Source organism: Malaclemys terrapin, chromosome 4, assembly GCF_027887155.1.
Source record: "Malaclemys terrapin pileata isolate rMalTer1 chromosome 4, rMalTer1.hap1, whole genome shotgun sequence".
NCBI lineage: Eukaryota > Metazoa > Chordata > Testudines > Emydidae > Malaclemys > Malaclemys terrapin.
The window spans coordinates 137,777,997-137,792,142 of NC_071508.1; the positions used below are offsets into that span (position 1 = coordinate 137,777,997).

Consider the following 14,146-nt stretch of genomic DNA (forward strand, 5'->3'; position numbering starts at 1 on the left):
GCTCAGGGAAGTTAAGTAGCTTGTTCAAGGCCAGTGTTATTCTGGGAGTCTTTGCTGTAATAAACATTCCTTCAATCACATAACAAGGAAAGTAATAAATATCCCATTGCATCACTGACTGTATAGTGCACATTGAGTGCTACTTCTAAACAGACTAAATTACTCTGTAGTATTACGGAAAAGGAGTGACTGGTGTTCTATCAGTGGTATATGCAGGTGCTGTGCTGGACAGACACTAATTACCCAAAGCCCTTTCAACGTAAGATGGGACAGATAGCAGGGAATTCTCTGTTAGGGCCCTGAGAACTCAAACCCTGGGGTGCAGATCTGGAGAGGAAGTGTTAGCCTCATGGCAGGTTGCGTGGCCCTCCCTTTTTGCCCTGGCTCATGATGAAACTGGCACTGGTTAGGGCTAGGTGTGGAACTGGACTTGCCTTCACTACTGGCTGAATCGGTGCCACTGCAATTGATGCAGCAGCGTCGATTTAGTGGGTCTGGTGAAAATGCGGTAAGTCGATGGGAGAGCACTCTCCCATCAACATAGTGCGGTGTAGACACCGCTGTAAGTCGATCTAAGCTACGTCGATTTAAGTTACATAACTTAACTAGTGTAAGTTAAATCAACTTACAGCGTTGGTATAGACCAGGCCTCTGGGACCACGTGTAAGGTCAGTTAGTCAGCCACATTTATGTTGCTGCTGGATATTGGAATTATCTGAAGGAACTGAGGGGGTCTGTTTATTTTAGCATATTTTAAAAAAACTATCAAGGGCATCCAGCGCATTGTACAGACACTCCATTGGGAGCACTACATTGACACATTACTACACTCTGTAAATCTACATCGATAAGGTGTATGGGATGCAGAGTTCCCTCTTGTAGGATACCTGCAAGAACCACTGATTCAAACCACCAACTGGAATGCACACGCTTTTTTTCCAAACGTTTTTCCTTTATGGAGCTGAGGTTTTAACTATGACACTTACCGTTCCTACCAATGGATACAGGAATCCAGCACCTACACTGGCCCTGATGTCTCGGATAGGCAAGATAAAGCCTGTAGGCACGCCTTTCTTCTCTGGGTCATGAGACAACGACAGGTGAGTTTTAGCCATGCAAATAGGCAGATTCCCAAATCCCTGGGGAAACAAGAAGGGGAAAAAAATTATCATTTGTAAAGTGCAAAAATAAAACTTTCATCTATGTAATCTGCTTGGTTCTGCCATTCTTTGGATTAACAGACCAACTCATCTCTCAGTAACTGCTTTTCCTACAACCTGAGAGATACAAAACTGATTTGACAGTATCACCTTTCCTCTTCTCTCCAGTCACTAAGGAAAAAACAAACGTTGTCATGGCCAGATCCAATCAGAGAAGAGTTTAATGCTTTTGTAGGAATCCAATATGTAACTGAGCATTTTTGTGTTGTGTTTTTTAAATTAATTTTGATTTTAACAGCTCAAAATTAAAGTTCTCAGCCCATCTGAAGTCTTTAGATTATCTGATCAATATAATTGCAGGGTGTGAGGAACCAGCAATTACACGGCTATGATATGAATGGTCTGTAGAATATAAAGGGATATGTAAGAAATATGAAAAGGGAGCAGCCATACAAATAATTTCACAAAAGAATGTTCTCCAAAAGAGAAGTCATTCAAAACATGCCAGACACCGAGAAAACACCTAGCATCTGAACAGCACTCAGCTTCCAAACCCTTTACAGACATTAACTCTCATAGCCTAGCTGCAAGGGATGGAATTATCACCAATGCCCTATTACAGAAGGAGAAAGAGAGACCAGCTAGGATGGTGACATGACTTAAAATATCGGGGGAGGCAGTGTTTCAATCTGGGTAAGTTCCTATCCAAAACACCCCCCTTTTCCCAGTAGCTGTGCCCAATGGCTCCAGTCTGTAGGTGCATGGTTTGATTAGCACTGACACAGCTCTTCACATATGGAATTCACATTTTAAAAACACAACCGTTTAGTGCAGATGTTTTAAAGGGGAAAGACAATGGGCAACAGTGATTTGGAGAACTCACCTGCTTAGTGTACACTACAACTTTCTGCTCTGCCTCTGGAGATAGCTCAATGTCCTCTGCCCCATAAATCTGCTGTGCAATAATTCTGATCTTCTCTACAACTGGGAGCTAGAAAAGAGAAACAAGTCAATGATGGCCAGTCTATCAAGGGCTGTCACATCACAGAAGCTCTTTAGTCCTGTAATATGTCAAGGGATGCGCAACCTGCAGCTATTACAACAATTTCTATTTGCAGATCTATAGAGCTCTACAATAATTTGAGGGTTTTCAAAACAGGTTTCACTTAATCACATTACAGTGGTTTCTTTTGACAGTAGGACAAACAAGACTCATTTATTGTCACCAGAAGCAAGAAAATATGTGTAAACATTCTTTAAGCTGAGCTTACATGTTAACCATCCAACCTGGTTACAACAGTGAAACACTTACGGGGGGCGGGAAGGTATCTTTTGAAAGTCCAAAGCACTTCTAGGTACTCAGGGAAACAAACAACATGTAAGAGAGGATAAGGAAGGAAAAGCTTGTCTTTCTCACCAACAGAAGTTGGTCCAGTAAAAGATATTACCTCACACACCTTGTCTCTCTGCTATAGAGGAAGTCAGACATGTTCAAGCCAGAACCTGGTGGTTAGCGTTTGACACCAGATTTGGAGAGACTGACTGGAAGATGTATAAGCCAGGCTCATGGACCATTTAGTCACTCTCACTGGAGCACTGTGAAACTTTAGCATGAATATCTGGCACTGGCTTTCAATAAAAGAACCAAACTTTGGCACATCAGTCAAGTTTTTCCAAAAGTGATGAGTGATTTTGGTGCCCAACTCAAGACAGCTTAAGAGGCATGATTTTCATGGGGTTGCTACTTGGCATTTTCTGATAATCAGACCCCTTTAAAGGTGTGTTAGGCTGGGCACGCCAAAAACTGAGGTCAGTGCAGCACCCACTCGCCCACAACAAAGTGGGGGGAGGGACATGTGTACTTTAAATATGAAATTATCATCACATCAGTGTTTCTGGGGTGGCTCTCCAGTGTGTGTGTGTAAGCATGTCCCCTTACCTTTTCCTTCCTTCTTTCACTTTGTCCCCCATGCCCATGACATACTGACATCCAGGAAGCTACCCTCCTTTTGGCTGAAGAATGCATGGGTCTCTCCTTGGCTAGTAAGTCATTAATTGCAATGCAAAGCATCAAGGGGAAAATGGGAAATGAAGGATTAAAAGCAAGTAGAACATGGAGATGTCCTCCATATTCTTAGAAGAGATGCAGAAAACTCCAGAATGAGGAAGGTGTGGACGGAAACTGAACTACAAGAGCACATTACATCTGTAACAATCTTAGAGTTACTTGAAACATCCATCAACTCTATAAACCACGTTTCCAGTTACTTGCAGTATTTTAAACGTATCACTTAGCTTCCACGTATTTAGAACAGATGAGTTTCAATCCTTGAGACATTAAATGATTATTTGATTACTCTGTGGACTCGAGACAATAGAGTTCAAATCAAATTCGTCCTTGGATATAAAATAAATTGCTCGCGTATTTGTTCTGTGGTCGGGCAGGCAGATTTCACTGAGCTCCACCCCATGCAAAGCAAGAGGCACATTCTGAAGTTCTAAGAAAGATCATAAGTGGAGCAAAACACCTCTCCAGGTCTCTTCATTTCAGTGTATGGCCTGGAAAATGCATCTCAGTCTGAGGAGTAAACACCCCCACTGCCCTGATCCATGGTTGCCTACAGTAGACGTGCTTCACACTCTGAGTTCCACTCAGTTGTCCAAAACGCAAGGAAAGAGACTTTACAATTCACTGCCCAGACTCAAAAGATCTAGGATCCAAGGGAAGTCTCAGATTTTAGGGTGATCTTCAGCTACTTAGAGCAGTTGTTTTCAACCTTTTTACATTTGCACATCCCTAAAAAAATTTCAAATGGAGGTGCGGACCCCTTTGGAAATCTTAGACATAGTATGCGGACCCCCAGGGGTCCACAGACCACAGGTTGAAAACCACTGACTTAAGAGCAAATAAATCTAAGCAACTCCAACAAATGGATACAATGCACTTCCGTGAAGTATCACAGACCACAAAGCATGTCTGTAATTCTAATCCGTAATGTCCTCAAACATTTTTGTTAAAGTCACATAAGCTCTCCCCTGGGGTCAATGCATGTTCTCACCTCCACATTGTAGAGAAACTTGAAGTTACTCGGTTCCTGCGAGGCTCTCTGAACGGCCCGAGCCAGAGCAACAGCTCCTTTCCCCCCCTCTGCCCAGTGAGTGCACTTCACCGCATCATACGCCCCAGCTTCTTTTGCTAGTTGAATGACCAGTTGCAGCTCAGCCTCTGTATCAGATCTGTAAAGATGACAATGTATACACATGTAGTACTCAGACGATTTGTTTGTCTGTTTTAAACATACAGCATATATCTTTCCCTCCAAAATATCCTAAAATGCTGAACAAAGCAATCCTAGAAACCAGCAGACCCTCTGTAACAGTCAGGAGAGATTTTCACATAGGCCTCCACTATCTCTGTGAAGGAAGCCAGTCCACAGCACAGCCAGCTCTCTCCCCAACTCCTGCAGTCTGTACAGAAATCTATAACCGACAGAGCAGCATCCTGTATTTTCAGCTGTTCCTGTCCTATATAGAGGTCAGCGTCACCAGCATAATTCTCGTGCTAGGACGCAAGAGACTATCATGAAAGCGAATACCATTGTTGGTCTAGGGATGGAGATTGGATGAATATAATGCACGTCTCTTAGACGCAAAAATGATATTGTGCTACATATCAGAAACTATTCACTTAGGGCGGCAAATCCTTAGCTGATTACTCAGTTTCAGACTGGCTACAATCTGCAACTGGAATCAATTTAATACCAGTTCAAAGCTTTGTTGCTTGTATAAAAAGGGGCAATAGCTACAACATAGACTATTATGTACTTAATCTTCAGGACACCAGAAGCATCTTCCGATCACAATCATTTGGCTGGCAAGAATGAAAATTATTGGCTCAATAATCAACAATCCTATTTTATCAAGATTAAAACTAGGGGAAAGAATTTAAGAGACTGACAAAGGAGCTCTCTTAGTAAAATTTATCAGACAATTTTGTTCAATGCAAGATATTAGTTGGTAGCAGTTTATACATTAGTTGTAAAGAAAGCAAGAAAAAGTAACGTTTCAGAATACTGGCACTTCACACTTGTAGAATGGCTGCAAACACAGCTCTGACTATTAGTCTCACTTACTTGAAAGCATTGACAGCCACTACTACGGGAGTGCCAAAGGTCCGGGCATTCTGGATTTGTTTGCCTAAGTTACTACAACCTAGTGCCAAGAGCTGAAGATTCTGTAATGATAAAAGTGAGAAACGAGATACAATTTGTGAGGAGCAGTGAAACTTCGACCAGGAATCTATGACTTTAATGGCAGATGGAACTAATAATGATAAAGGAATGACCATTTCTAACCAGAACAATGAAATCAAAGAATTATTACTAGCTTAACAGCTTAAGATATCTTCAGTTAGTTTCAGCTGCCAACCAAAGGTGGAAGGAATCAAGTCTCTGAAGTCCTTGATTTCCTTTTAATCCATTCCCTGCATAAGCAGAGACAGAAGCTCAATAACTCCTACAGTAAAACCTCATTTTCATCCATGACACATTCTTGTGAAGTGTTGAATGTCATTAACACTGAATTTCGTGACACTTTGAAGTTTGTGTTAACAGCTTTGGGTTTATGCATATTTACATTTGCAGTGTTTCAGGTTATCAGCATGGGATGCTGGCCATTTGATTACTAGTTGTGCAAAGGGAAATTCACATAGAAGTTCCACAAGCGAAGACGTGAGCCTCAGTATTACACAGGGGCCATGCTAATTAGCCAAGTATACAAATGCATCTATGTAGAGTTTTTACTTTAACCTATTTCCCTCCCACACTTGCAAAAACAATATTCCTCTGATGCTAAGAAAGTCTGTGAAAGGAGTAATTACACAGAAACCCTGAATATTTGAACCCTGGTTCAGTGTTTCAGCAAGGCAATTAATCTATACACAGCTCCAGCACTGAAGGGGTCATAGGCAGCAGAATGGATATTACCATGAAAAAAAAAAAATCGAGCACTTGGACAATTACGTGAGCTCAGGAGAAACCAAAAGCTCTGAACGCTGACGAGGTCAATTATGATAACTGCTTGAGAGGGCACAGCCAAACTGTCATTATAAAAATGAAACATTACAGGCTAAGATACAAAATACTCTGACAGCAGCAGAAGTGATGCACACTAGTTATTGGTCATGCATTGCAGGACAATTAAAGCAGCTGGTTAGCCAATGGCAACAATTGGATTTATAATGATCAGAATTACCTCTTCAATGTATTCCTTTGGCAAGGGTACCCCAGCAGTGACCTGCAAGAAACCCAAGAGACTCCTATGAATGCTAGCAATTTGCACTGAGTTGTATCGCATTCCAGGTTAAGAATTAGACCCTAATCTGCAGTCGCCTTTCTTCATAACACTTGCTCATCTTTTTTTTTAATACAAGGATATTGCAGAGATTACATATCCCGGATGTGACAGAGATGTCCTAGAGTGCAGAGACTTCATTACAATAATAAAACAAGCAGGGCATGCATCTCTAATGTACCAAACAAAATCATGTACAGTCTTCAGGGATACATTATTAACTTTTACTACTGACAGTCTCAAAACAAAAGCATGCACACGACAGATTGTCCGAAGAGCCAGTGGCACACACAAGAGTTCGTTAGTAAAAGGATATATAACTCTACAGTCCAGGCTGGAAAAACAATATCCAAATGTGATTCACTTTGCTAACAATCATTTTAGCTTCTCAGACCTGGGAAGGCTCCAGGGCGGAGATGAAGCCTACAGTGGATAATGGACTGGGGAAAAGACTATGCGGGAGCAGAAGGAGACACAGGTGGAAGGCAGAAAGGACCAAGAGGGGAGGAGGCAGGCGAGGGCTGACAACTGCAAAATTCTAGATTCGCTACCAATGTGGGTGGAGGTTTCCAGTTCCTAGGAGAACTTTGCTTTGAGAGCTCTTTGGGACAAAGGCTTCATCTCCATACCACAGGGAGAGCACGTACCACAGTGTTATTTGGTAGCGTCCGCAGAAACCATACGGGCAAACAAGACAGTGTAACAGGGATTTGGCCACCAGAGGGAGCCACAGCTGCCAGATTGCTTCACCAAATCAAGTGGTGAGTAGTCTATGGAAGGCCAGAAAACAAAGCCTGACAGAAGGCTTCTCTATTGGAAGTAATTGCAAAAGTGCCTCTCCGCTCAGCACCCGCTGAGGCAGCTGAGTTGTTCTGGAACAGCAGGGCTTAAAAACCCCCACAGAATCAAGTTTGCAAGAGTCAGATACAAAACAAAGTATGGATTAATGAGCCAGGCATATCCCCTGGGGTGAAATCCTGGCCGCAGTGAAATCCATGGGAGTCAGGATCTTAGCCCGTTTTTACCTCTAGCTACACACAGAACTTCAAAAGGATTCATTTATAACAAGAACTGTCCCTTGGGCCTACAGAAGGCATTGCCTAGTACTCACAGTGGGTCCTCCTCCATGCATTTTCAGAGCTCTGACAGTGGCAACCAACACAACCACGTGGGGCCGGAGGCCAGAATACCGGCACTTAATGTTGAAAAACTTTTCCATGCCAATGTCTGCTCCGAAACCTGCTTCTGTTACTGTAGATGGAATAAAGAGCGCATTAAAATGGTGGGCAGAGTTGTGGTTTTTTTTCTGGGGTTTTTTTTAAGTCTCTTTTCCAAGAGGAAAGACAGCAAACATATAAATTTACCAACAAAGCCTTCCTGACCCACGAGCTTCAGTGCAATTTTATCTGCCAGGACGGATGAGTTGCCATGTGCGATGTTGGCAAAAGGTCCAGCATGAACGAACACTGGAGTCCCCTGGAAGAGAGAGAGGGCAGGAAAACACAAAAAAGAGAAGATTCAGTTACCTTCTGAAACTTTGCAAGGCTAAGGGCCACAGCATTTGAGGTTGAGAAAAATACACTTGTGGCAAACAGCAGTTCTTAAAGCCTTCTGATCAAATGTTCATTCCCAGTAGTAAGAATCTGAAGCAAACAGGATTTTAATAATCTGCAGAAGTGGAGATATTAATCTTCCCAGGAAAGATATGGCTAAATTTATAACAATACTTTGCACTTCTATAGCACCTTCCATCTGAGGCGCTCAAAACGTTTCACAAACATTATATCGTCCAAGTATTATACAGACAGGAAAACTCAGGCAGAGAGAGATTAAGGCCCATGTTTTTAAAGGTATTTAGGTGCTGCTGAGCTCAGGTAAATTCTTACATTTTCCAAACAAAATAACTGTGCAGATTTATTCTGCTCAGGGTTGGGAGACAGAAAGGGTAATGCAGTCTAGTGACTGAAGCAAAGGTCTGGCAAAGGGGACTCTTGGGTTCTAATCCCAGCTGCGCTGCTGACTTGCTGCATGACCTTGGCAAGTCACTAAGGCCCAGATCTGTCGATGGGATTTAGGCTCCTAAGTACCAAATTCCTTTCCGAAACTGATTTAGGCCCCAAAAAAATCTGGGCCTCAGATCATGCAGCATGCTAATCACAGAGCTGGGATTAGAACCCAATGGTATGTCTACATTGCAATTAAAACTCCGTGGCTGGCCAGTGCCAGTTGACTCGGGCTTGGCTTAAGGGGCTGTTTAATTGCAGTGTAGATGTTCGGGCTCAGGGTGGAGCCCGGGCTCTAGGACCCTGCAAAGTAGGAGGGTCCCAGAGCTCAGGCTGTAGCCCAAACCCAAATGTCTACACTGCAATTAAACAGTCTGCGAGCCCAAGCCCTGCGAACCCGAGTCAACTGGCACTGGCCAGCCGCAGGCGTCTAATTGCAGCGTAGACATACCTCAGGAATCCCCATTCCCAGACCAGTGCGTTAGTCACTAGACTGGGCTGCATCTTCTATCTCCCAGCTCCAAGCAGCATAAATCTGCACTAGTTTTGGTTAGAAAATGTAGGAGTTGAACCTAGCAAGTAGAGAATGCACCATCATGGAGGCTCCTGGTCTCTGGGGGTATGTCTATACTGCAGCTGGGAGCAAGCCTCCCAGCCTCGGTCATGCTAGTGCGCTAAAAATACCTGTGTAGCTATAGTGGCTCAGACTGGAGCTTGGGCTCTTACGTCCCATCACCACAAGTCTATGGACTTGGGCTCCCAGAAGCAATGCAGACACACTCTGGGTACATGTGCATGTGGGTGTAAAGAGGTTGTGTAGGTAAAGGGGAAGAGTGGTAAGGAAATGACTCTTTCTGGGTGATTCAGGCACCATGGTGACTGGCTCTAGTTACATCCTCTCCAGCCCTCCTCACCCAGAGAGGTTACTTACCAGTAACTGGAGCTTCTTCAAGATGCGTGGCCCCTATCTTCATTCCATCACGGGTTAAACTTGTGCACCATGCTCCTGGAGAATTTGAAAGCGGTGTCCGTTGGCCCACGCATGTGCCTTGGCTCACCTCGTGCCTCCGACTGAAGGGATAAAGGCTCTAGAGGAGGTGTCAGTGGCATAGACCGCATATTGGAGAGCGGTCTTCGCTACCACTTTTCCTTCGTCTATCAATACCTGAAAACAAGCTCTGTCCTGTTGTGGAAGACTGTCAGTGAACTCCGCCAACTTGGAGCAGTTCAAAAAGTCATATTTGGCCAGTAGTGCCTGATAGTTGGCTATCTTCAACTGGCGGCTAGATGACAGAAAGACCTCTCTCTCCAGTAGGTCTAGATATACCTTCTTTGTCAACAGGGGTAGATTGGGGATGTTGCTGTCTAGCCCTTTCGGAAGCTGCTTGGACTTCCAAAGAATTGGGAGAGGAGTGAGAAAACAAAAACTCAGACTTTTTGGCTGGCACATAATAGCGTTTTTCAGCCCTCTTGGGGGTGGGAGCGCAGGTAGTGGGTGTGTGCCAAACAACCCTAGCTGACTCCATTATAGCCTCACTAATGGGGAGCGCTATTTTGTTGGATCCAGATGGGTAGAGGATGTCCAGGAGTTTGTGCTGGAATTCCTGAACCTCTTCCCCAGGATAATCCTGGAACTGCCTGAACTCATCGGGGAGCAGGAGACATAGGTTACTGCTTCCTCTGGAGATGATGATGGCAGGCTTGCTGGCTCTGGCGGAACCGCCGAATCTGGTGTCTTGCTCTTCCTCTTCGGAAGAATCCAATGGGGGGCGGGGGGGTCTGAGTGCCTCCTTCCAGGGGAGGAAAGGAGCAACTCTCTAGCAGACCTCACCGACTTTGCGGGGGGGGGTGCCCGGTTCCAGGGCCCCCAATATAGCCAGTAGGAAGGGTTGAAAGGGTGACGTGCATGCTACCATGTCACAGGGTGCCAGTGGCTCAGAGCTAAATGCGGAAGTTGGTCCCAAGGTGGTATAAGTGTTTTGGGTGGCGGAGGAGATGTAGGGTAAGGAAATGAAGGCTCCTCTGGATTGGTGTCTCCCAATGAGGCGAAAACTGATTCCTGTTCTAGAGGCGGTGGTGCTGGAGGGAAGTTGCATCTCTAGGAAGGACCTGGCGATAAACTTCTTCAAGCAGTCAACATCTCTGGAAAGGAATGGGTCTGAGGAGGGGATTCCAGAGTTCACGGGACCCAGCTCTCCCTTGATTGAGAGGGATTGTCTCTCTGTCCAGACTATCAGAGTCGGAGAGGGTGCTGACAATGACAGTGCTGGGATAGTCAGTGAACAGTCCTGGATGGTGCTGACGGATCCAGGGGTTTGGGAGGTGCCGATGACAGTACCGACGGATCAGTACCAATGGAGCTTGATGTTTATGGGCTTTCTTGTCAAGCCTCTGGGACTTAGGACACACTAAGTTCTCTTGGGCTAAAGTGTTGGGCTTGCTCAGAGCCAAGTTTGACTTCTTTGAAGTGTATTTTGAGGAAGACTTAGTCTCACACATATCCTGAGAAGATCCCACTAGGGGCTTCTATGGAGGCAGATTCTCCGGCACCAGTGTAGCATTTAGCAGCAGGAGGTTCACTCCTTGCTGAGTCAGACCAATGTACAGGGAGGTTCCCTGGCCTGGGTCTGACTGAGGGCTCATGGCTGTTTCCATAAGGTATTTTTAGAGGTGGAGTTCCCACCCTTCTTGGGTATGGATGGGAAAGGAGTGGCAGATACTGAACCTGATTGCAATGTGGTGTTGGTGGTCATCGCTGATCAAGAAGATTGTGGGCAACAAGCACAAAGTGTGAAGCCTGGAGTCCTGGGACAGTCCAATCCCAGTACAGGGTATGAGGGGGTTCCCCAACGATTAATCTAACACTAGAACTATGAAAACACTAAAACTACGAACTAAACTATTTACTAAGCTAAATCATATTTTAAGGGACGAGACTGACGCTACGGACGCAAAGCAGTTCCGACCCAGACCAGGTGGTGATGAGAAGGAACTGGAGAGGCGATCGGTCCCCCCTGCCCTGCCCTTTATTCTCTCGATCCAAGGCATGAGGTGAGCCAGGGCACATGCACGGAACAATGGACCTGACTTTCAAATTCCCCAACTCCAAGCACATGCGTAACCCACAGTGGAATACAACAGGACCCATCACTTGAAGAAGAATGCTCAGTTATTTATTTACTCAAACTGAGGATGGGGATGGGCGGGGTAAAATGTAGCAAGTGGATGGGGGTGAGAGAAAACATACAGATAAATCATCATCATCTTGCACTCTACTCAGTGGTGAAAGGAGATAGAAACTGAGAGGGGGGGGCTCTCGGTGCACCAGCTAAGGAGGAGGGGGAGGTGCAGGGGACGCTGCTACTTCCTTGATCCCTGCCAGGGAAAGAAAAGGGAGCTCCCCATTGCTTTCAGCAAAGGAGAGGAAGCTGCACTTCCTCGATCCCCTTTCTCTAGCCCCCCTTGCTCCACCATAACAACTAGCAGGTATTCAGATGGGATGTGGGGTCATAGGCCTCACATCTGCTCCTCTCCCCCGCAAACCACAGCCCGCTTTATAAAAATCCTGCTGAAGAAACTTGTGCCAAGCATGGGGAGGAGGGAAGAGATCGAGTCACTGGGAGTAGGCATGAGAGTTCCTTCCAGCAGCCCCAAAGCACATGGGGACAAACGCCCTTCCCGTGGACAAAATCTCCTCCAATTAAAAAACAAAACAAAACAAAAAACCCGGAAACACTTTGCATCCCCCAACTGCTGCTTGAAAGAACGAACGGGAGAGGCAGATCCATTTTTACAGGCATCAAAAGAAATTAAAGCTTTGCAATTAAATCAGCTTTTCCCAGGCTTCATTTTGAATTTACCAGTCTAGCGAATGTACATATAGAAGCGGTCAATGAAGGAGTGTTCTGCTCACCTCTAACGTCTGCATGAGGTTTGGCTTAACTGCATCTTTCATTAAGACAGCCAGTGCACCAGTCACTCCCTAAGGGAACAAAGGAGAACAGAACATCAATTCCCAAGGTCTACTAAGGCTGCGTTCGTACCATTCTGAAATTCCTACTCAACACCCAGGCTCTTCCTCCATCACGGTGATCCTTCAAAGAACAAAGCTAGCAGCACTTACTGATGTACCAGATTCATGATTCAGTGTGGCTCACTGAAGAATGCTACACACTCTGGTCATGAAACAGGGGGGAGATCGCTGCAGTATGAATAAGACACTCACGTGGAAACAGTGTATTGTGCGAACTGCCTCAGCTTTCAATAGCAGCATTATTTCCTTTCATTTCATGGTAGCTAATCCCATTGAAGGATTAAAAAAAAAAAAAATCTCAATGTCTTCACTGTATTTTTTTTTTTCATTTTAGTATCTAAATGTATATTTACTGGTCTCAGAACTAATGCATCCAACTGCCACATTCTGGCCAGGTCTGTCTGGCAGAAACAATTTTTTAAAGTGAATTTTGGTGCTTGTGAGAAGTGCCCAATTGTCCTCACTGGAGACTGAAGTCCTCTATTTATCCATGGAATAGGCTCAGCATGGGCAGTAGTAGCTCACCGTTCCACCCTGGAGCCTCAATGCTTCTGATGCCTGCAAAGGGGGAGTGAGTGATCTTATCTTCATGCACATTATTCCCCATCTACTAGAGCAGGGGTGGGCAAACTTTTTGGCCCGAGGACCACATCTGGGGGGAGGGGGGGGAAATTGCATGCAGGGCCATGAATGTAGGGCTGTGGCAGGAGGTGCGGGGTGCAGGAGGGGGCTCAGGGCAAGGGGTTGAGGTGCAGGAAGTGTGCAGGGGGCTCAGGGCAGGGGGTTGGGGTGCAGGAGGGGTGCGGCAGGGGGCTCAAGGCAGGGGCTTGGGGTGCAGGAAGGGCGCGGGGTATGGCAGGGGGCTCAGGGCAGGGGGTTGGGGTGCAGGAGGGGTGCGAGGTGCAGCAGGGGGTTCAGGGCAGAGGTTCGGGGTGTGGGCTCCAGCCTGGTGCCACTTACCTTGAGCAGCTCGGGGTGGCAGCGGTGAGGCAGGCTCCCTGCCTGCCCTGACCCTGCTCCCGGAAGTGGCCGGCACCACATCCCTGCAGCCCCTCGGAAGGGGGTGGGGCGGAGGCAGAAGGCTTCGCGCACTGCCCTCGCCTGCGGGTACCTCCCCCGAAGCTCCCCTTGGCCGCAGTTCTCCATTCCCAGCCAATGGGAGCTGTGGGAGGCGGTGCCTGCAGGCGAGGGCAGCATGCAGAGCCCTCTGCCCCCCCACTTCCCCAGGGCCCACAGGTGCCAGCCGCTTCTGGGAGCAGCACGGGGCTGGCAATCCCGTGGGCTGGATCCAAAGCCCTGACGGGCAGGATCCAGCTCGTGGCTGTAGGTTGCCCACCTCTGTATTAGAGTCATTGGAGAGGGCGCTTTTGTGACTGACACCAGTCCACTAGGAACTGAACTGAGACAACTACACAGCCCTGGCAGTAACAATTTTAAGTCACTACCACCAACGACTGGATTTGAACAAGTGAACTAAGATCCACCATCAGTCCCCTGAACCTTCCGGGCTCTTTCACTGAGACAATTTTATTCTCAGCTGGATTATAGTATTCAATTATACACAAGGAGAATTTGCAATTATTAAAAAAAAAAAAAAA

The 14,146-nt window shown here is 46.0% G+C and overlaps 1 protein-coding gene across 2 annotated transcripts in view; it reads right to left on the reverse strand.

The window, feature by feature from the left end:
* MTHFD1 (methylenetetrahydrofolate dehydrogenase, cyclohydrolase and formyltetrahydrofolate synthetase 1) overlaps nt 1-14,146 on the reverse strand; it is a 76,838-nt gene that overhangs the window by 14,348 nt on the left and 48,344 nt on the right. For both annotated transcript variants that reach the window (XM_054026407.1, XM_054026406.1), the window contains exons 19-26: nt 12,429-12,497; nt 7,877-7,988; nt 7,624-7,763; nt 6,414-6,455; nt 5,294-5,394; nt 4,220-4,397; nt 2,044-2,151; nt 987-1,139 (exon numbers count right to left, since the gene is read on the reverse strand). In XM_054026407.1, the coding sequence (XP_053882382.1) occupies nt 987-1,139; nt 2,044-2,151; nt 4,220-4,397; nt 5,294-5,394; nt 6,414-6,455; nt 7,624-7,763; nt 7,877-7,988; nt 12,429-12,497 (903 nt within the window). The remainder of the gene's footprint in view (nt 1-986; nt 1,140-2,043; nt 2,152-4,219; nt 4,398-5,293; nt 5,395-6,413; nt 6,456-7,623; nt 7,764-7,876; nt 7,989-12,428; nt 12,498-14,146) is intronic.